The sequence below is a fragment of the Triticum aestivum genome, chromosome 7D (assembly GCF_018294505.1).
Source record: "Triticum aestivum cultivar Chinese Spring chromosome 7D, IWGSC CS RefSeq v2.1, whole genome shotgun sequence".
In the NCBI taxonomy this organism is placed as follows: domain Eukaryota; kingdom Viridiplantae; phylum Streptophyta; class Magnoliopsida; order Poales; family Poaceae; genus Triticum; species Triticum aestivum.
The window spans coordinates 426,683,191-426,710,003 of NC_057814.1; the positions used below are offsets into that span (position 1 = coordinate 426,683,191).

General features: G+C 46.6%; 2 protein-coding genes across 3 annotated transcripts in view; one reads left to right on the forward strand and one right to left on the reverse strand.

Moving 5' to 3' along the window:
* Positions 1 to 290: 290 nt before the first annotated feature.
* Positions 291 to 2,848, reverse strand: LOC123168877 (non-specific lipid-transfer protein 4.1). 2 transcript variants are annotated; one of them, XM_044586738.1, is made up of 2 exons: positions 2,430 to 2,848; positions 291 to 563 (listed from the first exon to the last, which is right to left on the reverse strand). In XM_044586738.1, the coding sequence occupies exons 1-2, from the start codon at positions 2,786 to 2,788 to the stop codon at positions 554 to 556; spliced, it is 369 nt and encodes a 122-aa protein (XP_044442673.1). In that variant the 5' UTR covers positions 2,789 to 2,848; the 3' UTR covers positions 291 to 553. The 2 variants fall into 2 exon arrangements, with proteins under 2 accessions (XP_044442673.1, XP_044442674.1); XM_044586739.1 differs by lacking the exon at positions 291 to 563 and adding an exon at positions 572 to 2,325 and having other exon boundaries at positions 2,430 to 2,841.
* Positions 2,849 to 18,431: 15,583 nt separating this feature from the next.
* The window catches only part of LOC123171145 (nuclear intron maturase 1, mitochondrial), a 47,720-nt gene continuing 39,338 nt past the window's right edge, over positions 18,432 to 26,813 (forward strand). The window contains exons 1-2 of the mRNA XM_044588772.1: positions 18,432 to 18,503; positions 18,737 to 18,835. Coding sequence (XP_044444707.1) covers positions 18,432 to 18,503; positions 18,737 to 18,835 — 171 coding nt within the window. The remainder of the gene's footprint in view (positions 18,504 to 18,736; positions 18,836 to 26,813) is intronic.

Here is a 26,813-nt window from a genome sequence, read left to right on the forward strand (position 1 = left end):
GATGGTTTTTGTAATGATATTCCACGATGTAAACCTTGTATCGTATAACCACGTGTGTCAGATGCGCCTCTATCATGGATTTGGCAGCAATGCACTAAGTCTGAAATAGTTTCACATGTGGGGCCTTACACACATTTGGTTAGGTGGAAGGCTACATGTTGAGAGAATTGGAGGTAGTGAGGGTCAACAATTTTTTGTTTGACCGTGGAGGGTCAACTTTTTTAGGTAATAGGATTCTTTCAGAAAGGGCAAAAGAATGGTGATGAGCCCAAACAAAAGCACAAAGCTGATATTAGAAGTGTGTTCATAAAGGTGTATAGTAATAGTAGCACACACAACACTATTACATATTGGCATAAACCAAGAAAATACTAAAAACAAATGGCACACGCAATTGACACGAGAGATCGTCTACTTTTTTTTGTTCCTTTTCTTGTGGCTAATAAGATCAAATGGTTACATCACATGATCATTTATTTCATTGTGGCATGGCTCAAGATACTTTCTCCTTGTCTTCATCTGATCCGCCATATGAGGGGGTGTCCATTTCATTTCAGTCGATCCTGTAGAACATACAATGTAGAAAAAAGGTTAACCCTCCTTAAATGATTCCTCTTTCACTCATTGCCATGCATCCAGAAAATGTTATTGTGTTCATCATGAAATTTTCTTGTGTTGTTTTTTTATTTCTTATGATCGGGATTACATGGCAATTTTTTTATGGGCATGGGTACCCATGGGCACTCGACCCTCATGTGTTGGGCATGTTTTATGCCCATTGACAGTACCGGAACCCTAGCTGACTAGTCATGTGTAGGGCAGGCACAAATTTGTGTCCACAAGTATACCCGGACCTGACATGACAAGCTGACACATGGGGTATACTATGATGCAATTTTTAGTTGGACAACCGCCGTTGTGCATATCCTGAACTATTGTAGTCACAAACCTATTTATGTGATGTGCATGTGCATTAAGTCCTTTGTTTTAGTGAAGTCTTTTTTGTTTGACTGTGTCATGAAATTGAGTTAAATTTCATATTTCTATCCAAATACTATTGAGTGACATGTACTTCAATGTATGCTAAGCTGCTCATTGGTACCCCTTGGGCACCCAAGTAGAGCATTACCAAGGCTTTTGCCCGTGGATACAGATATCGGTAGACTTTTTTTTTGCCCGTAGGTACAGATATCGGTAGACATTGGCACCCTTGATTGAGCATGTTGGGCATGGGTACAAAATTGTTGTGCCCACCATATGCGTGACCCATTTTCATCTTTACTCCTGGACCAAATTCACTTTGAATGATATATATACTTAATGGTTACTCCCCGCCCTACATAGATATCTCACATGGTTGACCACCCAGGGGATCGAACATTGTCGTTGGCTCGCAGCCCGGTTACCCGCTACTGGTTACACAAAGGGTGTGCATAGTCTACAAGGTCACAAAAAATGTTCATATGAAAAAAAGCTTTAAAGTTTCAAAAGGGTGTGTATTGTCTACAAGGCCACAAAAATACATCTTTATGTTTCCGTAAATGTTTGAAGATTGATCCACAATGCTTGTTGAAAGGGAAAATGGACTTTTTTTACATTTTTTTTATTTATATATGATGAATACCATATGTGCATCTAGTTCTGCCAAACCCAGTTATGAACTCTTTTTTTTTTGAACTCTATGATGATGTATAGTCTTGATGTAACTTTGGAGTCAATAAAATATATTTTTATAAAAAAATAGGATTAGTCCTTGAGAGAATATCCGAGGCTCGCAACACTTACGTATCTTCAACACAACCAATCAAAATGCCTCTAAATGTTTGAACTGCATGGTCCGAACACTTTTTGTCCTTCAATGTCGTACATCAAACGTCCATGGATTAGTCCGCATGTCTGAATTCCCACAAATTCAACAGGTCTTATGAGTATTAAAAAGTTATTTAAAAAAAATTCATACCATGGTAGCACCTAACTGCTAAGAGCACCGGTTATTCTTCCAGTTCACAGCAATCACTGTGTGACTCTGTATGCAAGTGATGGTGGTAGACGTGCGCATATGTGAGTCTAAATTATAGTACTCTATATAGGTAAAAAAATTAAACACTATATAGATAATTTTCATCTGTCAAGGAATGATCCTTGTGGTTGAACTAGTTCATGTGGGTTTAAGTGCTAGACTTGACACATGTGCTTGCATATTTACAGAAATTATTTTAGGCTTTCCTCATTATTCTTTGAGTGGTTTGGTATATCATCGATGACAAGGTGCCTGTAGCGACTTTGTCAATCTCAAGATCTGCCGGCTCAGTCCGTAGAAAGTGCCTCGTATGGGTAAAATTTACATACATGTATTTATAGGATGAGTATATGCTTGCGTGTTTTAAGCGCCTGCGTGTTTACTGTTTTTTTTTATAAAGTATACTCACTGGGAACAGTCGACGTCGGGGGAGATAGTGAACGGCAGGGAGAGGCCGCAGTCGGCCGGCAAGTCCCGCGAAGCAGTCACCTCGGCGCTGCCCTCTCCCGCGGCCGACTTGAGGCACTCGCACGCCTCCTGCCGGTCGGCCGTGGTGGCCGCGGCCGCCACGAGGCTGGACGCGCCGTCGCAGCAGTCGGCCGAGGGGTAGTCCTCCTCGCCCTGCAGGAACCCGAGGCACGGAGACAAGTCGGTGAGCATGCCGGAGCACGACATTGACATGTCTGCCTCGAGCTGCTGGAGCGTGAGAGCCAGCAGGAGGAGGATGGCGAGGCTGCTGGCCTTCGCAAAGCTCGAGCTGCAGCTCATGGTTGGCTCGAATGAGAGAAGAAGCCCCCGACTGTTGATTAGCTGCTCCAGTTAATTTATTTAGTGGTGATTCTTGTATTTGGTAGCTTTGTGCTGTACGGGTATTTATAGGTACAGGGTGAGCTGGTGATGTAGTATTGGAGAACACTACAAGTCTTGGGAAGAATTGTTTTTTTAACCTTAGTCTTGGGAAGATTAACAACCTTAGCAGATGAACACGTACGTTTCGCTCATTTCCATATCTCGTTCAACAACTTGTGGTTGTAAGCTTTTCCAGTTTCTAGATATAAACCACGTATGAGTTCTCTCTTTCTAATTTTTTTTGCGGGGGCTTCTTTCTTAATCAGGGTTTTGTTTGCTCCGAGCTACGAGGTTTGTTAAATATCTGATGGAACTAGTAGGTATTCTAACCGAGCCTGTGATGGCACCGTGAAAATTGTTTAAACTAACCTTTAGTTTTCTAATATGTTCTTTTTTTTTTGCAGGCAATATGTTCTATTGCCCTCACGTGATTTTCATTTTGGATACACCAAGTATAACCAGAGGCAAACGCACGCGCCATTCTTCACTCGTGGCATTGACTCTTTTTTCTCTAGCAACAAGTTGTTGGGATCAACTCATTTTTATCTAGCGGGTTATTACGGCCGTTTGTTTCGTTATGCTTTTACCTATGTTGGCTTGGGTTTAATTATGTTTTAGCGGTGTTTCTGTTTTCATCTGTATGTCATGTTGGGTCGCTATTGAAGATGATAATTGTTCTGAGAGGAGAGTGGGGTTGTTTGGTACGTGGTTGTGGTATCCTTACACATTTTGGATTTGATTCCAGCAGGTAAAAAACCATGATTTTTACAAGAAAAAATGTGATTTTAAAATATCACAAATTTTAATTAGGGACTTTAAAAATATTCATGAGTTTTAAACAAAACCATTGATTTTAAAAAATGTTCACTAATTTTAATAAATATTCATGAATTAAAATGCAAGAAATAAAAGAAGAAGAAAAGCAAAACAAGGGGGAAAATACCAAAAATAAAGGGGTGGGAAGCCTACGCGGGTGGCTAGGCGAGGAAGAAGAGTCCCTGCTGGCGCCAGGGGCATCTGGGAGGCTGCCAACGACAAATGCAAGGAGAAAAGCTGGTGTGCCTTCCTCTCTCCTCTTGTTTGCCTCCATCAGAGCATGGTTAATAGTACCGTCAGTTGTTGGTTATATGATGTTACTATGTCATTTATAGCCAAATTTACAGCCGACAAGTACAATAGATATATATAAATATGTACTACTTTATTGATACATGGTCTACTTCACTCTCCCATGTAGTGTCTAGGAGCACGTGCTACAGCTGTTTGTTAATCTGTAGTCTGTTTCTCTTCTCTCTCCTTTAACTAAGGAAAAATATACACCCTTGTTTTATAATATAGTGCATACAGATTTTCTAGAAAGTCAAATTTTACAAATTTTGATCAAGTTTATAGGAAAAAGCTATTTATATCTACAATACAAAAATATATAATATGAAAGTACATATTGTGATGTATATAATTATATGTATTTGGTATTTTAGATGTATATGTTTTCCTCTACAAACTTTCAAAGTTTGTGAAGTTCAACTTTTCAAAAAATCTATATGCACTAGCACTACATTGTGAAACGGATGAAGTAATGTTTAATGTCTTACAGTACGCATACATCATATTATTGTACTTGCTCTCATTAGTTGGAATCCTTCCTTGCCATGTACTAGCGGGTTGTTCCCTAGGCTTTTAACATAACTCTATCTATGTCATAATATATCATATGTTTTTAGTTTGTGGTTATAAAAGATAAATCTTTTGCTTGTTGATTACCAAAAAGGCTCCCGCCACGCTTTATATATAAAGCAAAGATCAACATCATCCAGTACAAACGCACATCAACACCACACACACCCAAGGCAGGATACATAGGCGTTGAGTGCAGCTACACCACCCCTAGCACTATCAGCACGAAGAGATGAAGCCGCATACGACGAACCGTGGACTCCAAGGCGGCGCCTTCAGGAAGGATACGACACTGGAGCGCCACCACTGCCCGATCCGAGGATCAGAGTTTCCCCTGGAGCCGCACGACGGGCAGTGAGACCCGCGACGCCTTCAAGAAGGGAACGAGCTCCGCCACCGCCGGTCCGTCCAAAGATAGAACGAGTTTTCATCCCGGCCAACACTCACCGTCACCGAACGCCACACCCCGGCTACCACGCCGCCCACACGGCCATGGGCACCGGGCAGCACAAAACCACGGGCACTGCCCAAGAGCATCGTGCTACCGCCACCAGAGCCACCGCCCCGGCGTCCAAGACCTTGACACCACCTCACCCGAGACCCGCCGCTACCCCAACCAAAGAGACGAGCGGAAAGGTCCAACCTTTCGCACCCCTAGGCGACCCCCAGCGTCGAGACCCACTAGGCCGGCCAGCACTGGCATCCATCAACCCGTCCTGCAGCCCCGATCGCGAGATGAGTTCGGTCCTGCAGCACCGTGAAGTGGACGAGGTCAGTCCTGCAACACCGCGCGCGAGACAAGCTCGCTCCTGCTGCACTGTGCGTGAGACGAGCTGAATCATGTTGCACCGTGCGCGAGACGAGCGATGGACCACAGCTAGGAAAGGGCCAACCCTTCGACGGAAGTAGCGCTCGGGCGACGAGTAGATGGGACGAAGGACGAAATGGTCCGATCGCAGACAAGCCGATGCCGGAGAAGCCGGCTGCCGCCGCAGGTTGATCCGCCGAGCCACCGTGAAACCGCCGCGACACCGGGAGGCCACCATCACGCCGGACCTCCTGAGGGAGTCCTGGATTAGGGAGGCCTCGGGCGTCCGGACTATTTGATATGGGCCGGACTGATGGGCCGTGAAGATAAAAGTAGAAGACTTTCCCCTGTGTCCGGGTAGGACTCCTATATGCGTGAATGGCAAGTTTGCTGTCGGGATAAGTTATTTCCTTCCCCTACAAACCGACTCTGTACAACCCTAGGCCTCTCCGGTGTGTATATAAACCCAGGAGATTTAGTCCGTAGAGGCTATCATAATTCTCATAGGCTAGACAGCTAGGGTTTAGCCATTACGATGTCGAGGTAGATCAACTCTTGTAACCCATATACTCATCGAATACAATCAAGCAGGACGTAGGATTTTACCTCCTTAAGAGGGCCCGAATCTGGGTATACATTGTGTCCCCATCGTCCCTTATTACCATTGATCCTCAGACGCATAGTTCGGGACCCCCTACCCGAGATCTGCCGGTTTTGACACCGACATTGGTGCTTTCACTGAGAGTTCCATTATGTCTTCGACAGAAGGATCGATGGCTCGCCTTATAATCGGCGACGATGCTGTTTCCGGGGAGACTTTTCTCCCTGGTCAACTCTTTGTGTTTGGCGGCTTCACTCTGCGTGCCAACTCAACTGGTCACCTCGAGCAGGTCGATAGCTACGCCCCTGGTCATCAGATCAGGTTTGGAAGCTTGAACTACATCGCTGATATCCGAGGAGACTTGGTCTTCAAAGGGTTCTCGGCCTCGGCCGCCGCTTTTCACCCACATGAAGAAGGCCCGTCGGATCCACCATCAGATTCCGCTCAAGGGCCGACGCCCGCCCCGGCCTTAGATCTGAGGCGGATCGTTTCGTCCGAAGACGGGAGGATAAACCCCGTCGGACTCTATCCCATTACGGAGCTCCCCGTCGGAGACCCAGATGTGACCATGCTGTCAGCGGGCCCGGAGTCAAACGGGACCCACGCCGTCATCGAAAAGCCGGACTCGCCTCTGGACGTTAACTCCGAACTCTCGAGGCCTACGTCCATTGAGCTTGGTCAAGTGGTTATTACCGGACCTAGCTCTGCAGGTCCTCAGACGCCCGTCCAGCTTTCGCTCCTAAACGAGACACTGGACCTAATGCGATCTCTCGCCATCACGGAAGTATTACCTCCGAACTACGCCTAGCCCGAACTGGGGGCTGAGAGCAGGGAATTTTACGTCCCACCCACCACCCACTTAATAGCCACTGTCGAGGACCTAACCGACATGCTAGACTACGCCTCCGAAGACATCGATGGCATGGACGACGATGTCGAGGCTGAACCAGGCCAGAACCCGCCTGTCACGGGGCATTGGACGGCCACTTCTACGTACGACGTATACATGGTGGACACACCTGAGAAGAGGAACGACGATGGCACTCAAAACCCAGACGAGGATAAGCCCGTCGATGAAGCACCAAAGCGTCGGCGTCAATGGTGCCGCTCACGATCGCGTCGGGCAAGGGACAGCGATATGGACACCAGAGATAATAACTCTCTGGATAACAACAAAGATCCCGATCACCCCGTTGAGCCTGTGTTTGAGTAGGATGAAAGGGAAGAAGGTCAATACAGCCCCGAACATGCCAATCACGAGGACTCGGAAGACAGTAACTACTTACCTGCCTCCGAAGAGGATGTCAGCCTCGGCAACGAAGATTTCATCGTCCTAAAGGAACCCCTCGAATAAGAACGCTTCAAGCGACAGCTCATCGCCACTGCGTGAAGCCTGAAAAAGAAACAACAGTAGCTTCAAGCCGAACAGGATACGCTCAATGGCAGATGGACCAAGGTCCTGGCTGCCGAAGAATATGGCCTCGAGCGCCCGACAAAGAGTTACCCAAAACACAGGCTACTGCCACAATTTGACGACGAGGCCCTTGAGCCAATACCGTTAAAATACAATCAGGCTGACCAACAGGACCGACCACCACGTGGACGGGACAAAGCGGCTAATTATGTCGAACACCAGCCCGCGCCACCTCGCCATAGAGGCAAAGAGACAGTGGATCCGGGCTACACGTACGACTTACGTCAGGACCTGGAAAATAGAGCCGGCCAGACAAGATCAATCTATGGATCAAGAGGACACGCTCCAGCGCGAGATGACGGCCATCAGGCCTGGCACGACAAACATAACCAAACCCGGGGTCAGCCCCGAACACAGATGTCATCCGAGCTCCATCGCGATGTCGCCCGATATAGTGCTGCCGCACACCCCATGTGCTTTACCGACGAGGTAATGTAGTACCAGTTCCCAGAGGGGTTTAAACCCGTGAACATCGAGCCTTACGATGGCACGACAGATCCCAGTGTATGGATTGAAGATTTTCTTCTCCACATTCACATGACTCGCGGAGATTATCTCCACGCCATCAAATACCTCCCCCTAAAGCTAAAAGGACCAGCACGTCACTGGTTGAATAGCCTCCCAGAGAACTCCATTGGCAGTTGGGAGGACTTAGAAGACGCTTTTCGAGATAACTTTCTGGGCACTTATGTCCGGCCACCGGACCCCGATGACTTGAGTCACATAGTCCAGCAACCCAGAGAGTTAGCCCGCAAACTTTGGACTCGGTTCTTAATTAAAAAGAACCAAATCGTCGACTGCCCGGACCCTGAACCCTTAGCGGCATTTAAACACAGTGTCTGTGACGAATGGCTCACCCGACACCCCGGTCAGGAAAAGCCGAAGACTATGGCAGCTCTTACTGCACTTATGACCCGCTTCTGTGTGGGCAAAGATAGCAGGTTGGCTCGTAGAAGCAACAGTACCAGCGACCCCGGCACCTCTAAATCCAGGGACGGCAATGGAAGGCCGCGACGCAACAAAAATAAGCGTCGTGACAACAATGAAGAAACCGAGGATACGGTGGTAAGCGCCGGATTCAACGGCTCTAAACCCGGTCAACGGAAGAAGCCGTTCAAAGGAAATAGGGACGGTCCATCGAATTTGGATAAAATACTGGATAGGCCTTGCCAGATTCATGGCACCCCTGACAAGCCTACCAACCACACCAACAGAAACTGTTGGGTTTCTAAACAGGCCGGTAAATTAAATACCGAACATAAGGGGAAAGGACCTCAAAGCGATGACGATGATGAGCCTCGCCCTCCGAACACAGGGGGATAGAAAAATTTTCCCCCTGAGGTGAAAATTGTGAACATGATATATGTCACCCACATCCCCAAGAGGGAGCGCAAGCGTGCATTAAGGGACGTCTACGCCATAGAGCCTGTCGCCCCAAAATTCAACCCATGGTCGGCTTGTCCGATCACCTTTGATCGCAGGGAGCACCCAACCAGTATCTGTCACGGAGGTTCGGCGGCCCTGGTCCTCGATCCAATCATCGACGGATACCATCTCACTAGAGTCCTTATGGACAGCGGCAGCAGTCTCAACTTGATTTATCAAGACACTGTTCGTAAGATGGGTATCGACCCATCAAGAATCAAGCCTAGTAATACTACCTTTAAAGGAGTGATACCCGGCGTGGAGGCCCGCTGCACGGGGTCCTTAACACTGGAAGTAGTATTCGGCTCTCCAGACAACTTTCGATGTGAGGATTTGATCTTCGATATCGTCCCTTTCCGAAGTGGTTATCATGCACTGCTTGGACGAACTGCTTTCGCCTGCTTCAATGCAGTCCCACACTATGCTTATTTGAAGTTTAAAATGCACGAACCGCGTGGCGTCATCACAGTAAATGGAAATATGGAGCGCTCCCTCCGTACTGAGGAGCACACTGCGGCCCTAGCAGCCGAAGTTAAGGGAGGCCTCATTAAGCCGAATAGCTCATTGGTCATCAAGACCCATGACACCGCTTAGCGAGCCTGATTCGTATTACAGCACGACAGCTCGGCGGATCCGGAGCTTGAATAGCAGTTCAGCCTCCGTCGTTCGCCCCATAAGGTTGCGGCATACGTACCGTGTGTGCATAATTACTCACTTAAAATACCTTGGGCAGCACCGGAGGCACATCGCGGAAAAGGTCTATAGTACGCCCTATTCAGACCTTAACCTTTTTTATGCAGGTTCATTAAAAACCTACCTACTCTACGGTCGTATAGGGACTCTTTCCAGATCCCCCTTTCAAAGGATTTCCAACCAAGGAGAAACGGCGCAGACGTGCAGCAAGGCATCATCGGGATCTTCAAGCCACTGTTCTTCAAAAGGCCCTGTATAAACATTTCCCTTGTGTAAACTCTCGGCATGTAAAATGGCCTTGGCTTTCTGGCATTATCTGTAATAACACGTCTCAACGTATTAATCAGGGTATAAAGGAAACAGTTGATCACCACTTTTTTTGGGTACTGATTTATTTCATATTGTCATCTGTATTCCATCCTCACTTCAGACTGCCACACGTGCTTCAGTCCGGCATTAACACCGGGGGCTGTATTCGGCCCCACACGTTTTCAAAGTCCGAACACATATAGGGTACTCTTCGGCGTCCCGGATATTGCATTATATGCATCGGCTCGGAATCGTGTCTTTGGTATATAGTTGGGTTGCTCGGCTCCTGTGCTTACCACCGTACGTTCCGCTTGTTCGGCTAAGGTAGTAAAGGGAAAACTACTGCGATTGTATTTCTGATTCGTCCGGTGAAGTACCTCAGTAGAGAAAGCCGAAAACTGACTGTCATGATAAGCGAGAGCTAGTCGGCGATTTAGCGACTTAGTCTTATACTCCAAATCGTTGGCGATTTACTCCGTGTTATACGAGGGGCTGGTCTTCATCCAACCGCGTGGATAAACGGCACCGTAGTCCGGATAGCCGCACACGCACCAGGGGCTAGTACTTAGCTCCACAGTCAAACTCCTATAGCTAAGTGAAAGTAATAAAGCCCCAATAGTCTAATTGCCTGGTTCACCTCGCGGGCGCCTCCTTTACGGACTAAGACGTTGGATAAAGTGTGGTCACGCGTTACGCTGAACACCCCCGTAGCATCTACGTGGGGGCTGAAGCCGACGACTGGCAACTTTCAGAAATAAACAGCCGCAGAGGAGGAAATATCGCTTGAAAACAAATGGCGCAAACATAGATATATTACAAGCATGGGTTCATAACATAGTTTTTACAACCCGAACACATCTAATCAAATATCACGTCCTTAGGACATTGGCCCTCTACTATTTGGGCCCCTTCCAGGACGTCGTCAAAGTACCTCTCCGGCTTCCGATGATCCTTGCCTTCGGGGGGCCTGCGGTCGCCACGTCGGTGGCCTTCATCTTCGCCCATTGCATTTTCACGCGGGCGAAGACCATCCGAGCACCCTCTATGCAGGCTGAACGCTTTATAGCATCAATTCGGGGCCGCGCATCGACAAGCCGCTTGACCAAACTAAAGTAGCTGCTGGGAATAGGTTCGGCCGGCCAGAGTTGGACTATTAAGTCCTTCATGGCCAAGGCTGCCACCCTATGCAGCTCCATTAGCTGCTTCAGCTGGTCGTTCAGAGGCGTCGAGTGCTCCGGCGCGAGAAATTGCGACCAGAACAACTTCTCAGTCAAGTTCTCCTCCTGGGCTCGGAAGAACTGTGCGGCATCAGCGACACTCCTCGGAAAATCCGCAAACGCGTCTGGAGAACTCCACACTCGTGTGAGCAAAGCATACCTTTGACCTCAAAAAATACTCTGCAAAAGAAAGACCTTACCAGCCGCTATCTGCTTCGCCTGATGGATCTCCTCGCGAGCACTTCGGGACTCGACCCGCGCCGCCTTCGCATCTTGGAGAGCCTTGGCGAGTTCAGTCGACTGGACCGACGCCTTCTCCTCCAAAGCCTCGCATTTGCCGATGGCATCTTTCAGCTCCCGCTCAACTTCGGCTAAGGCGAACCTGGGTAAACATTGTGTCCCCATCGTCCCTTGGTACCATTGATCCTCAGACGCACAGTTCGGGACCCCCTATCCGAGATCTGCCGGTTTTGACACCAACACCCAGGCCGAGATCTATTTGAGTGGACGTTGGGACATTTTTTTGGTATATTTGATTCTACCGTAATGATATTGTGTTTGAACAGAAAAATGCTCAATCTTGTATGCAAGTTATGTTCTCGTGTATCAATTGGTTGCAGGTACGGGCTATGCTAAAACGGACACTACTAAGGGTCTCTTTGATTCAAAGGGTTTTCATAGGATCTTTGAAGGATTAGAATCCTTAGGAATTTTTCCTACGTTGATCGTTTGATTCGTAGGATTGAATCCTGTAGGATTTTTCCCAAGGATTCATTTGTACTACATTTCACAGGAAGAAATCCTTTGTTTTTCTCGTGGCACAATCAAACAAACTCAAATCCCATAGGGATAATGGACATGCCATTCCAATCCTACGCTTTCCCTATTCCTATGTTTTTGCAATCCTATGAATCAAAGAGGCCCTAAGGAGTCGTCGAACTTCTTGGCTCCAAGTTCTAGAAAGACTAGATTACCAGGAAATTTACGTTTCGGTTTGGATGACGAGTGTGTTCCAGAAAGACTAGATTACCATAATATTTACATTTCGGTTTGGATGACATGTGCATGTGTGCGCGCCTGCGCATATCGTGTGTGTAATAGGCTTCGTTTAGGGGAGGCATTTTAGCTCCCGGGAGACTTGCTCCCGTGTGAACAGTAACTCAATTTTTTTTTCAGAAAATTCTGTTTTTCTGGGTTGTTCATGTTAGTGTCGCAAGCATGCTTGACAATTTTTATGTGAAACGGAGCAATAATGTTTCGTCGATGAAAAAAAAAGATAACATTAGTGTTCAATTTGTTTTTTTTCACGGTCCTAAAAATTTGCAGGTAGCATTTTGATGCGACTATGAATACATAAAAAATTTGTTGGGAATTTTTGGCATTTCGAAAAACATTTTCGCGTGCAGAAGCACATGCACCCCGGAGCCAAATTGGGTTTTCGGTTTCTTACTCCTTAGATTCATGCTTAAGGAGGCCTGGTAATTTTGCAGTTGAGTTGTTTCTTATTTAAGGATGTCATTTGTTCGACAAGGCTCGTTTACTCGTCGGAATTGTTTAAGTTTTCCAAATGTACGGTGAAAATATCAACATCTATTGTATCAAATCAATATCACTAGTCCTTAGGTATTTGCGTTTGTGTACTTACAGGAAGTTGTAGATGTTTTCTTTACAAGTTTGTCCATTTAAGGCAATATAAATGAGCCTTATAAATCCGAATGAAGAAAGTACTCACTGACATTGTATGGAGGCTATGCCAGTTAATTCAGATAAGAGGGAGTAATAGGCATTGTTTAAGAAAAAGGCTATATGCATTCCGATCCCATGTAAATGAAAGGTTTTATTTTAATATCACCGTTTGCCACGCCATTGAAGCTTATGCGCTGATTTAAACGGTGTGCATGTGGATGTAGGTACCTACTCTCTCTATCCGAAAAAACTTATCCCAAACTTATCTCTCAAATAGATGTATCTAGCACTAACTCTGTGCTAGATATATCCATTTGAGGGACAACTTTTCCTGACGAAGGGAATATAAAACCTAAATAGTTGATCCTCACTGACTCTAATTCTCTCAACATGCAACCCTTTACATCATCAAGCGTGTCACATCATCATTCACTAAATCTATTTTGAAGCACATGCATAGCCCAATTTAAATGTTACATCTCCAATGATCCATCGTGCATGCATACTCTTTGTTCACACACAATTGCTTTCGAAAATAATAACTTTTGAATTAGATCATTTCATTCATATAAAATTTATCTAAAATTAATTTTTTTAAACCCCACAGTAACGCCCGGGGAAATCACCTAGTTTTAAGGATGTAATAAACGTTGTAAAAATTACAGTTTGCATCCAGTGGCACGGCGCTGAAAAAAATAAATGAAAACTCAAGTTCTGTTTTTTTTTTGCAACGAATGAAAACTCAAGTTGCTCATGCCCTGCAGTGTGTCCACCGTATTCCTTCGAAAAAACTGTATTCACTGCATAAACTGAAATTATGCGGTGTCCTCGATTTCCATATTATATGCAGACGCGTGAATTGAGCCCTTCAAATTGGGATATGTACGACCCTAAAAAAAAATTGGGCTATGTACGACCACGCGGGCGGTGTGATAATAATAAGCAATCTCAAACCAGCTATTCAGGATCAACAATTGGGCTATGTACGCACAGCGTGCATAGTACATGCGGTCCGGCGTCCACTTCGAATTGATGAACCCGTCGAAACCCTTATAATCAACTCAATAAATAACCTCCTCCAAGCCCTGCTTGGTAGTTTGCAACCTTCTTCAGAGGTCACAGAATGGCAGAACTGAGACATGTTGTATTAGTCAGACTCGGGTTGAAGGTCTGAATCAAGTTGTTGTTACAGAGTTAGCCAAGGCTTTATTTTTTAAACACAGTACATACCCACACACTCATATATACGCATACGCATGTACACTTATTCTGTTTTGAAAAGAAGGTTAAAATCCTAACCTCTGCATCAATCGATGCACACAATCATCTCTATTAATTATTCAACAATGGGCTAACAAAAACATACATCAAACCACCCGAAGCCACCACTAACATCTACAAACTCGATAATGCGGAGTGCTCTCACTCCTAGCATCTAGAACCGAGGTCATCGCCGATCCGCCAGCATGACATATCAGGAGCCTGCACTCGGTGCAGCAAAGCTAAAACGTATACCGCATGCACACGTTTTGAAAGCCGACATCACCATCGAACTGCCGACCTATCTCCAGGAAGGAGATCCACATCATCCTTCCAGGCCGGCCATCCGTCGACGCCGCCACGGCGCCAAAACAGTGCCACCGCCCTGCGCTCGTCCATCCAGACGCATCCATCACCGAGACTTAGTTGCACCTTACTGCCAAGACCCGCCATCGTCGACGCGGTAGATGGCACGCCGCTCCACCTGCCCACCGTCGTCACTCAAGCCCTTGTCACTCGAGCCCATCGCCTATAGCAACCCTTTCCCGCAAACCCAAGCCTCCTAAGACGGCGCCTCCATGAAGGGCATGACGCGTATGGTGGCGCCGCCGCCCAATCCAAGGCGGATTTTGGACTTTCGTCCAGGAGGGGATCGGTGTGGATAGGAGAGACCTCGACTGTGCCTTCAAGGAGGAAAACGACACCGACAGACGTCGCCGCTGCCGGGTCAACCGACCAAACTTTCCTCGGTCCCAATCCTACGCCATCAACTTCTGTCTGTTCCGAATCCGGCAACCTCGAGCCACCATCAACCGGAACCTACAGGGAAGAGAGTGCCATAGGGGATGTACAACCCTCCAGATCGGTTGATGAGGAAGGTCTGCTCCGCGTGCGCCACCCCGCACCACATCCGTGTCGGGGAGCAGAGTCCCGAGCCAGAGCAGCCGCCCCATGGAGTCAGCCGGCCGGACTAGCCGGATCCAACGACAAAGGGTGCCGCCACCTCGCGAAGGCCTGCCGGAGGGGAGCCGACGGCGTGGACGCCACACGCCGCGCAGAGGCTGACGCTCCGCTCGCCGACGCCCGCCGCGCCCGCCTTCAAATCCGCGACGTAGAAAATCGCCGCCGCACAAGAGCAGTCCCGCCACTGCCGGCACCACACGGGCTTTGCCCGATGGCGCACGCCAGCGGCGGTGGGGCGCACATACACTCATCTATATGAACGTACGCATGTATACCCTATCCTATGAACACATCCAAAAGACTGAGCCGGCAAAAGACTGACGAACATGCGGTTTTCTTTTCTTGCTGAACCCTAGCGTGCTGGACTTAAGACTCTCACTCTTTGATGGTGCCCCTCGCCTCCTCCAACCGTGTGCTACATCTGCCAGAAACTACACCACACCTGTCCATTCCGAAGTCTGAACAGGACAGGACAGCGTCTTCTTTGCTTTGAATCCGACAGCTGTGGCATGAAGCTGGAGCATTGATTCTTTTCCTCAGATTCCGGTTCCCTGAGGATGCTGGCGGTCGAGGTTGTTTCGTTCCAGGCTAGCAAACCCAACCTGGCACTGGCATGCATTGCCTTCCTGGATGGCTGGACGGAGTCATCATCATGTTAGGCTGACAGTACTAAGGAAAGATGGTACCCTCTGCAGTACATTTTAACCCATCGATCGACCAGCAGAAGAAATACGAGTTGGTAGTTTCCGACGAAGAACCGTCGCGTCGAGAGCTGTCGCTGCACAAATGAAACATGAGTTCGTAATTCCCAATGAAGAGCCAACATTCCCAATGAGGATCTAATATACAGAGGGGTGCCGCTGCTGTAGTAGTTCGTGGTTGCTTGCTCTTCTTATGGTGTTCTGCAGCACAGCTCCGAGGTTTCTCTTCGAGTGTCAGTTGAAGCATAACTGTGCTTGTAGCTGTGCTCTGCTTCACACCCGCTGTGTTGCCGTTTGTGCAGTCTGTAATAGGCTCTTGAATGGTTGATGCTTCGTTTGTTGGGTAGATGTTGTAGCTGTAAGGTGGTATTTTGAGACCTGGAGAGTGACGCTGGGGCCGTACCTCGGCAGGCACCATTTAGGATGTTCTTGTTTTATCAGTTTTCAGAGATGAAAATTTGCATGCCGTTTAGAATCATGGTTTTCTTCAGATGAATGGATTATAGGTTGAAATTTGCATGTATTTGGGTTGAATGTTAGATTTAAGTTGAATGTTTCAACCTTCCAGAATTCAAAGTAAAAAAAACTTGTAATTCGAAATAAACGGGTAAATAATTGGAAATTTTTGACTGAATTTTGAGAGGTAGAGCAGCTGAGGAGGGGAGTCAAGACCCAAGAGGCACACTTTTACTTTGATACACGCTTTTAAAATTACGGCACTTCCATGAATGGCATTCGAACAAAACATAAAACTATCAAAAGAAATGCTCTTTTTTTTAAACATGCGTGTCCGTGCGCTGTGAATGTGAGTGAAGTGACGTTGTGTAGTAAACTAGTAGTAATGGGAAACCCCAATCTAATGGACTCTGTTTTATGAGCTCTTGTCATATTTCAATTCACTCGAGCCTGAATCTAAGCGGGTGCCTGCCCTCCGGCTCAAAGAACCACGCCGGTCAAAACCCGTCCTTCCTTATAAGGGAGGCACACAAGATCTCACCATCTCACAAGAAAAGCAAGATCAAAAGCAACCAGAGCCCCGCATCCTCGACGCCAGCTTCTCCTCGCATGCACGTACGCCCCCACGCCACGCGCCTTCTTCGTCTTCCTCCTGCTCCGATGGCTTCTACCGCCGTCGCGCGCCACCCTCCACTTCTTGTTCTGGTGCTGATCATCGTCGTTCTTCTGCTGTCCTCCTCCTCTACCCTCGCGGCCGCGGGGCCCCCGAGCGCCTCGGCGGGGCAGGGCTTCCACGTGGCGACGACGCCATTGCATGATGCAAACGTGGCCAAGAGTGGCGGGTGGAGACGACCGGTCGGCGGGGAGAGGAGGAGGAGAGCAGACCGCGGGCGCGGACGCGGCGGAGGCACCGGCGCGTGGGCCTTCTCGGCGATGCTGCCCCGGGGGTTCGTGCCGCCGTCGGGCTCGTCGGCGTGCCACAATGACATGCCGGCCGCCGCGGCCGACGCGCAGTTCTACACATGCGGCGGCTCCGTGAGGCCGTGACGACCGAGAAGGATCCGGTTCTTGCCTGCCTGCTTCGACTGAGAAGGATCCAGTTCTCGACGAGGTTTTTGCAAGTGTAAATATGGTGAGGTTGTAATCTCGTCTTCTTCTCCGGTTACTCGCGAGGGACTTGGGGGCTCTGAATCGGACGATGGAGCCCTGGCGATGCACGCGAGCTCTTGTTGTTGTTTCGGTGGCCCCCTGTTCTGAACTTTTGATCGAATGTGACAATGCTCCCAGTTTCTAGCACATTTAAATACTCCGATCTTCTCCTTGTTGTCATCATCTCCTGTCGCAGCTTCGTAAGTCGAAAACATTTCTTTAGTTCGGGGTTTTCTGAACCAAACACGTTCAGAGATAACGCTTTTACTATCGACAGCGCTCTTATATTATGAGATGGAGGGAGTAGTATTTGTTTGCCAAGGCATCTCAGAGGTAAGTTCATAAAAGTTGCATCTCAGAAGTGAGCTGATACTGTTAAATTTCTAGTCAGGTTTGCCGTTACATCTCTCGTTTCAACTTGCTGCTTGGAACCGAGAAATGCATAGCACCGATGGTAAACTTATGAACTCTTTCACAAGGAGTTTGTTGGAGTAATTCATGGTTAAGCAACGCGTGCTGCATGTAAAGCCCGACGTCTCGTTTCTTGGGAGCAGGGGCAGCTGCTAGCTTGCCGAGTGATGCTTTTGGAGCAGGGAACTGTGAGGGCTATGGCGTGCTGTTTAAGGGAATGTAGGCAATAATATCAGTTGATCAATTAGCATGAATGGCTCATATCCATGCGAGCGGTGATTGGTGAGTTCCCATGGACTTCGATGGACGAAAGAGTCGGTAATAATCTAAGCAAGTCTGTCCCGTGGCGTCTACTCCATGGCTCCATCAACGCCTTTTGATAACAGCATAATCGCGCCGTTCCATCGACCGGGACTAATGATTGCGCAAGCTTATTTTTCTTTTCCTCTAAGTTTCATGGTTTGTATTGTATTGAGGGGGGGAATGAAAGACGGTGTAGGTGAAACATCAGTAAAAATTCTAAACAGTCAGCAATCAGGAAATAGGTTTTCGACCCATTTTATAGATAAGGCCAACCAAAACATTATAAGGAAGGAGCCGAGGATGAAACCCCAGCCGTCCGAACTAGGCGCATGGTGCTTGAGAGCTACCTCTCTCGAGTCCACGGCTTTGATGGTAACAATTTAGCATATTTGGGAGGTCAGGAATGATGCAAGAAACAATGATGTTAAGATGCATCCTCGTAGAGTGGCTGAGAAAGCCTTGGCTTATGCTGATTTCATTATGCAGAATTCTGGTAGGACTGTAATTGCTTCAAGGCGTGATAGCTCAGTTCCGCCGGCAGATGCAGTGGCGTTGGCGTGGTAATTAACCACATCGGATATTGCTTACTGGCTTGCCGCAAGCATGTTGATGAGGTTACCGCCCCAGAATTAGTTGAAGCACTAGTGCTACAGCGTGCGGTGGCTCTCACCCGCTAGGAAGGCTTTCCACGGGTTGTTCTCTAGTCAGACTGTTTGTGTTTGTCCGTTATCTAGAGAACCAATGCTTCGACGGTTGATCGCTTGCCGGTGGGGCTCATCATTGCTGATATTAAGGAGTTGGCGGCATTCTTCTCGCTCATTCACTTTAGTCATGTAAATCGTTTGTCAAATACCGCGGCACATATAAGAAAACAGAGGCGGTGAGAATTGAGCAATTCAGGCCCATCTGTCTTCTTAATGTTAGTTTCAAAATTTTCACCAAGGTCGGGACTAATAGGCTCACACAGATCGCGCATGCTGTGGTGCAGCCTACCCAAACTGCTTCCATGCCGGACATGAACATCCTTGAAGGGGTTGTGGTTCTTCATGAAACGCTCCATGAAATACACACGAAAAAGCTGGATGGGGTTGTTTTCAAAGTGGATTTCGAGAAAGCGTACGACAAAGTCAAATGGCCCTTCCTTCAACAGGCCTTACGCATGAAGGGTTTTGATGAAGCTTGGCGACGCCAGGTAGAATCCTTCACGCAAAAAGGGAGTGTTGGAATTAAAGTGAATGACAATATAGGTCATTATTTCCAGACACACAAAGGCCTGAGGCAAGGTGATCCAATGTCCCCTATTTTGTTCAACATTGTGGTTGACATGTTGGCAATTCTCATAGGTAGGGCAAAGGAGGCCGGTCAGGTGGGTGGCTTGGTGCCTCACCTAGTTGATGGGGGTGTGTCCATTCTGCAGTACGCTGATTATACAATCATCTTTATGGAGCATGACTTGGCAAAAGCGAGAAATATGAAGCTGGTGTTATGCTTATTTGAACAATTGACCAGATTAAAGATTAACTTTCATAAAAGCGAGTTGTTCTGCTTTGGTAGAGCCAAGGAGGAACAAGAGGCTTATAGGCAATTGTTTGGATGTGAATTAGGGGCTTTACCTTTTACTTACCTAGGTATACCCATTCACCATCGTAAGCTAACAAACAGAGAGTGGAAATGCATCGAAGATCGGTTCGAGAAGAAGCTTAGTTGCTGGAAGGGCAAACTTATGTCTTATGGTGGCCGGTTGATTCTTATTAATTCGGTACTCACGAGTATGCCGATGTTCCTGCTATCTTTCTTTGAAGTTCCAGTTGGGGTCAGGAGAAGGCTGGACTTCTACCGATCAAGATTTTTTTGGCAGAGTGATGAGCTAAAGAGAAAGTATCGACTCGCCAAGTGGGATATCATTTGTAGACCAAAGGACCAAGGGGGTCTGGGTATTGAGAATCTTGAGGTCAAGAACAGATGCCTGCTCAGTAAGTGGCTGTATAAGCTATCAGTTGAGACTGGCGCTACATGGGTGCAGATTCTCCGTAACAAGTATCTGCAGTCCAAGACTTTGTCACAGGTGACAGTGAGACCAACTGATTCACCGTTTTGGAAGGGGCTTATGAGAGTTAAGGCAGCCTTCTTTAATAGAACAAAGTTTATAATCGTTGATGGCAACAATACCCGTTTCTGGGAGGATACTTGGCTTGGTGATACACCATTGGCGCTCCAGTACCCGTCCCTGTATCGTTATTGTTCAACGACGCGATGCGTTAGTTGCAACGATTATGCAGTCCATTCCCCTTAATATCCAGTTTCGGAGGGTGCTTGTTGGTGATAGATGGGAAGCATGGCTTCATTTGGTGAGTAGACTGATGGAGGTTCAGCTAGCTCATCAGCCCGATCAGTTGTGTTGGAAACTTACTAGGTCTGGACAATTTACGGTTAAGTCGATGTACATCGATGTCATTAACTCGAGTGTCATTCCTAGTTCCAAACATGTTTGAAAAGTAAAAGTTCCTTTGAAAATTAAAGTGTTTATGTGGTTTGTACATAAACAAGTCATTTTAACAAAGGACAACTTGGTTAAGCGCAATTGGACAGGATCTACTAGGTGTAGTTTCTGTGATCGGGACGAGACCATTAAGCACCTCTTCTTTGAATGCCCGTTGGCGAGAATTTTGTGGCGCACCGTGCAAATTGCCTTTAACATTACTCCTCCGAGTTCGATCGGTACGTTATTTGGAACGTGGCTTGATGGGATAGAGTCCGATACAGCTAGACACATTCGTGTAGGAGTATGTGCGTTGTTATGGGCAATTTGGAATTGCAGAATGATTTGGTTTTTAACAGAACAACAACTATTCATTTTTTGCAGGTTTTATTCCGAGCTACGGTGTTGATCCGTATGTGGTCCTTACTCACTCCGACAGAGGCCAGGGAGCGTTTGGTTACTGGATCTGTCCGGTGGGAGATGGTAGCGCGGGATATCTTCAACCGGTTTGGATGGTGGTCATGTAATAGGATAGATGATTAGTTTTCCTATCTTTATTTTGCCAGCCGGTTGTGGCTCTATGGCCTTTTTTTGGCGTTGAGGCTCTCTGTGAGCTAGCCTTTATTTTGTTTCATGACTTTAAGACCTTGTTTAACCTTTTCTATTTATAAATGTGGCCGTATGCATCGTTCTGATGCAGAGGCCGGGGAGTCCCCCCTTTTCGAAAAAAAACCTAGATCCTCGAGTCCTCTAGTGACTCTATTTCCCATGTAACCCTGGATTGTATCCGAGAGGGGCTCTCTCTTCATTATCCTTGATCTATAAAGCGTAATATTCCTATCAAAACACAACAGGCAAACACATGATAAAAGATAAAACGGGAAAATGCCTTGAATGGCACTGTCGATGCCCTCGCCTGCTAAGACGCTCGATGACCAAGGCACCCCAACATGTGAGAGGCAACAAATTAAACATAAGGGAGGAGAAATCTTCGCTTGCTTCAAGAAGAGCGGACCTGATCACAATACCATTTGTCTATCACCGAAGGGGATCACCTGCCTCATCGCCCTAACATGAAGGGCACCGCTCCATGAGACAACAGTAAGCTCACCAGCATGGACTAAGGCTCTTCAGCCCAAAGCCTATTCGGCCCAGATCCAAGTCCAGGTCGGATCAGATACAACCTACAAAGTCAGATCTGACCTCGTAGGCCCCTTCCCTTAAGACATGACCCCTTAGGTTCAAATCGACCTGGTCGCAAAATGAATCACATCCGACCTGATCAATTGGTAGCAGCTTCTAGCAAAACCCGTTGGGGAACGCAGTATATCAAAAAAATTACCTACCATCACACAAGATCTATCTAGGAGATGCATAGCAACAAGCGGGGAGAGTGTGTCCACGTACCCTCGTGGACCGAAAGCGGAAGCGTTTAGTAACGCGGTTGATGTAGTCGAACTTCTTCGCGATCCAACCGATCCAAGTACCGAACGTACGGCACCTCCGTGTTTAGCACATGTTCAGCTCGGTGACGTCCCTCGAACTCTTGATCCAGTTGAGGCCGAGGGAGAGTTCCGTCAGCATGACAGCGTGGTGGCGGTGATGATGAAGTTACCGGCGTAGGGCTTCGCCTAAGCACTACAACGATATGACCGAGGTGTGTAACTGTTGAGGGGGGCACCGCACACGGCTAAAATATCAACTTGTGTGTTCTAGGGTGCCCCTGCCCTCGTATATAAAGGAGGGAGGGGGAGGCCGGCCGGCCAGGCTAGGGCGCGCCAGGAGAAGGGGAATCCTACTAGGACTCCAAGTCCTAGTAGGTTTCCACCTAAAGGAGAAGAGGGAAGGAAGGGAGAGGGGGGCCGCGCCCCCAACCCCTTGTCCAATTTGAACTGGGCTTGGGGGGCGCACGCCACCTCCTGGCTGCCGCCTCTCCTTCCCACTAAGTCCCACTAAGGCCCATCAACTCCCCGGGGGGTTCCGGTAACCTCCCGGTACTCCGGAAAATACCTGAACTTCTCCGGAACCATTCCGATGTCCGAATATAGCCTTCCAATATATCAATCTTTATGTCTCGACCATTTCGAGACTCTTCATCATGTCTGTGATCTCGTCCGGGACTCCGAACAAACTTTGGTTCATCAAATCACATAACTCATAATACAAATCGTCATCGAACGTTAAGCGTGCGGACCCTATGGGTTCGAGAACTATGTAGACATGACCGAGACACATCTCCGGTCAATAACCAATAGTGGAACCTGGATGCTCATATTGGCACCTACATATTCTACGAAGATCTTTATCGGTCAAACCGCATAACAACATACGTTGTTCCCTTTGTCATTGGTATGTTACTTGCCCGAGATTCGATCGTCGGTATCACCATACCTAGTTCAATCTCGTTACCGGCAAGTCTCTTTACTCGTTCCGTAATGCATCATCCTACAACTAACTCATTAGTCACGTTGCTTGCAAGGCTTATAGTGATGTGCATTACCGAGAGGGCCCAGAGATACCTCTCCGATACACGGAGTGACAAATCCTAATCTCGATATCTATGCCAACTCAACAAACACCATCGGAGACACCTGTAGAGCATCTTTATAATCACCCAGTTATGTTGTGACGTTTGATAGCACACTAAGTGTTCCTCCGGTATTCGGGAGTTGCATAATCTCATAGTCAGAGTAACATGTATAAGTCATGAAGAAAGCAATAGCAATAAACTAAACGATCATAGTGCTAAGCTAACGGACGGGTCTTTTCCATCACATCATTCTCTAATTATGTGATCCCGTTCATCAAACGAAAACGCATGTTTATGGCTAGGAAACTTAATCATCTTTGATTAACGAGCTAGTCAAGTAGAGGCATACTAGGGACACTCTGTTTGTCTATGTATTCACACATGTACTAAGTTTCCGGTTAATACAATTCTAGCATGAATAATAAACATTTATCATAATATAAGGAAATATAAATAACAACTTTATTATTGCCTCTAGGGCATATTTCCTTCAGTCTCCCACTTGCACTAGAGTCAATAATATAGATTACATAGTAATGATTCTAACACCCATGGAGTCTTGGTGCTGACCCGTATGTTCGTGGAAGAGGCTTAGTCAACGGGTCTGCAACATTCAGACCCGTATGTATTTTGCAAACTTCTTTGTCACCCTCCTTGACTAGATCGCGGATGGAATTGAAGCGTCTCTTGATGTGCTTGGTTCTCTTGTGAAATCTGGATTCCTTCGCCAAGGCAATCGCTCCAGTATTGTCACAAAAGATTTTCATTGGACCCGATGCACTAGGTATGACACCTAGATCGGATATGAACTCCTTCATCTAAACTCCTTCGTTTGCTGCTTCCGAAGCAGCTATGTACTCCGCTTCACACGTAGATCCCGCCACAACGCTCTGTTTGGAACTGCACCAACTGACAGCTCCACCATTCAATATAAATACGTATCTGGTTTGTGACTTAGAGTCATCCGGATCAGTGTCAAAGCTTGCATTGACGTAACCATTTACGACGAGCTCTTTGTCAGCTCCATAAACGAGAAACATATCCTTAGTCCTTTTCAGGTATTTCAGGATGTTCTTGACCGTTGTCCAGTGATCCACTCCTGGATTACTTTGGTACCACCCTGCTAAGATAATAGCAAGGCACACATCAGGTCTGGTACACAGCATTGCATACATGATAGAGCCTATGGCTGAAGCATACAGAACATCTTTCATTTTCTCTCTATCTTTTGCAGTGGTCGGGCATTGAGTCTCACTCGACTTCACACCTTGTAACACAGGCAAGAACCCTTTCTTTGACTGATCCATTTTGAACTTCTTCAAAATCTTATCAAGGTATGTGCTTTGTGAAAGTCCAATTAAGCGTCTTGATCTATCTCTATAGATCTTGATGCCCAATATGTAAGCAGCTTCACCGAGGTCTTTCATTGAAAAATTATTATTCAAGTATCCTTTTATGCTATTCAAAAATTCAGTATCATTTCCGATCAACAATATGTCATACACATATAATATCAGAAATGCTACAGAGGTCCCACTCACTTTCTTGTAAATACAGGCTTCTCCAAAAGTCTGTATAAAACCATATGCTTTGATCACACTATCAAAGCGTATATTCCAACTCCGAGAGGCTTGCACCAGTCCATAAATGGATCCTAGAGCTTGCACACTTTGTTGCACCTTTAGGATCGACAAAACCTTCTGGTTGCATCATATACAACTCTTCTTTAAGATATCCATTAAGGAATGCAGTTTTGACATCCATTTGCCAAATTTCATAATCATAAAATGCGGCAACTGCTAACATGATTCGGACAGACTTAAGCATCGCTACGGGTGAGAAGGTCTCATTGTAGTCAACTCCTTGAACTTGTCGAAAACCTTCCGCAACAAGTTGAGCTTTGTAGACAGTAACATTACCGTCAGCGTCAGTCTTCTTCTTGAAGATCCGTTTATTCTCTATTGCTTGCCGATCATCGGGCAAGTCAACCAAAGTCCAGACTTTGTTCTCATACATGGATCCCATCTCAGATTTCATGGCCTGAAGTCATTTCACGGAATCTGGGCTCATCATCGCTTCCTCATAGTTCGTAGGTTCGTCATGGTCTAGTAACATGCCGTCCAGAACAGGATTACCGTACCATTCTGGTGCAGATCTTACTCTGGTTGACCTACGAGGTTCGGTAGTGACTTGATCAGAAGCTTCATGATCATCGTCATTAGCTTCCTCACTAATTGGTGTAGGAATCACTGGAACTGATTTATGTGATGAACTAATTTCCAATAAGGGAGCAGGTACAATTACCTCATCAAGTTCTACCTTCCTCCCACTCACTTCTTTCGAGAGAAACTCCTTCTCTAGAAAGGATCCATTCTTAGCAATGAATATCTTGCCTTCGGATCTGTGATAGAAGGTGTACCCAACAGTCTCCTTTGGGTATCCTATGAAGACACATTTCTCTAATTTGGGTTCGAGCTTATCAGGTTGAAGCTTTTTCACATAAGCATCGCAGCCCCAAACTTTAAGAATTGACAACTTCGGTTTCTTGCCAAACCACAGTTCATATGGTGTCGTCTCAACGGATTTAGATGGTGCCCTATTTAACATGAATGCAGCCGTCTCAAAAGCATAACCCCAAAATGATAGCGGTAAATCAGTAAGAGACATCATAGATTGCACCATATCTAATAAAGTACGACTACGACGTTCGGACACACCATTACGCTGTGGTCACTGGTACACATCGGTCCTAAACAAACGGTTTTTACCCCCTTTCCGCGACGGCATTTGGAACCGTCACCAAGTGAGTGTGGGCGATAGGGGGTCCTTCCCACACGACCCAGAAACCGTCGGGGATAGGGAGCCTTGATGCATACAATTGTCCCTATATAACCGCTTCCGATATCTCAAATATCCCAAACGCTTCATCCTTGCTACTTGTTTGTGCTCGCATTGCCATGCAGTCGAAGTTTTGTGGTTCTGCCTAAAACCAGGCAGATTCCAGGCACGAGAGTTTTCCAGGCAGATTCTAGGCACGGGAGTTTTACGATGCCTGGCACATCACAAACAGTTCATGATTATAAATCGTGTACGATGGGTAGACAATCACACACATTTAGTTTTCCCGCACCGTATCTGATAGTGTGTGACATCACACACGCTTTGCAAACGGCAACTGTGTGCATGCTTGCACACGTTTCCTCTCTGTGAACCGTCTCGGATTATGGTGTATATCGCAAACTTTTGTGTTTTACCAACCGTGTGTGTCGTAATGACCTGCACAACGTAATTGCACCCTAATTTAATTGCTGCTATTTAAAATTGTACCTAATTTAAACTTGAAAGTAGGCTATAGCTTTATTCATATCCATCAGGTTCAAACAACCAATGCATTATTCGATTCACAAGTACATATGTTTAAGAATTACATAAGCACCAAATAAAGAATGATGTACCAGAGTTCTATACTTGTACTATTACAGATGGTAAAGAAAGAGGCGACAGAAATTCCAGTTGCTGAACAAGGTGAAGCGGAATGGCCCTATTGTGCTCTCCTGGATGCAGAAGGCATGCAGGACTCTAGTCCAAACCCTTGTGATGGCCGGCCGCCAATCATGTAGTTTGAGAGGTAATCTTGAGTAAACTGCTTCAGGATCCACTGCAAAAGAAAAAAGATTCAATATTGTCATCTAACACAACTCGTTACGGGTAGTAAAAAGAAGGCTATAGGGTTCTTACTTACCATCCTGCAGTTCACTATTGTCTTGCATAAAGTGTAAACAAATAGTTTGATTGACATCTT

Excerpts from the sequence above, each read along its gene's own strand:
- LOC123168877 (XM_044586739.1), bottom strand. The coding sequence starts at position 2,788 with ATGAGCTGCAGCTCGAGCTTTGCGAAGGCCAGCAGCCTCGCCATCCTC. Across the intron at positions 2,326-2,429 it reads CCCGACGTCGACTGTTCCCA|GCACTTTCTACGGACTGAGC; the intron begins GTGAGTATACTT and ends TACCCATACGAG.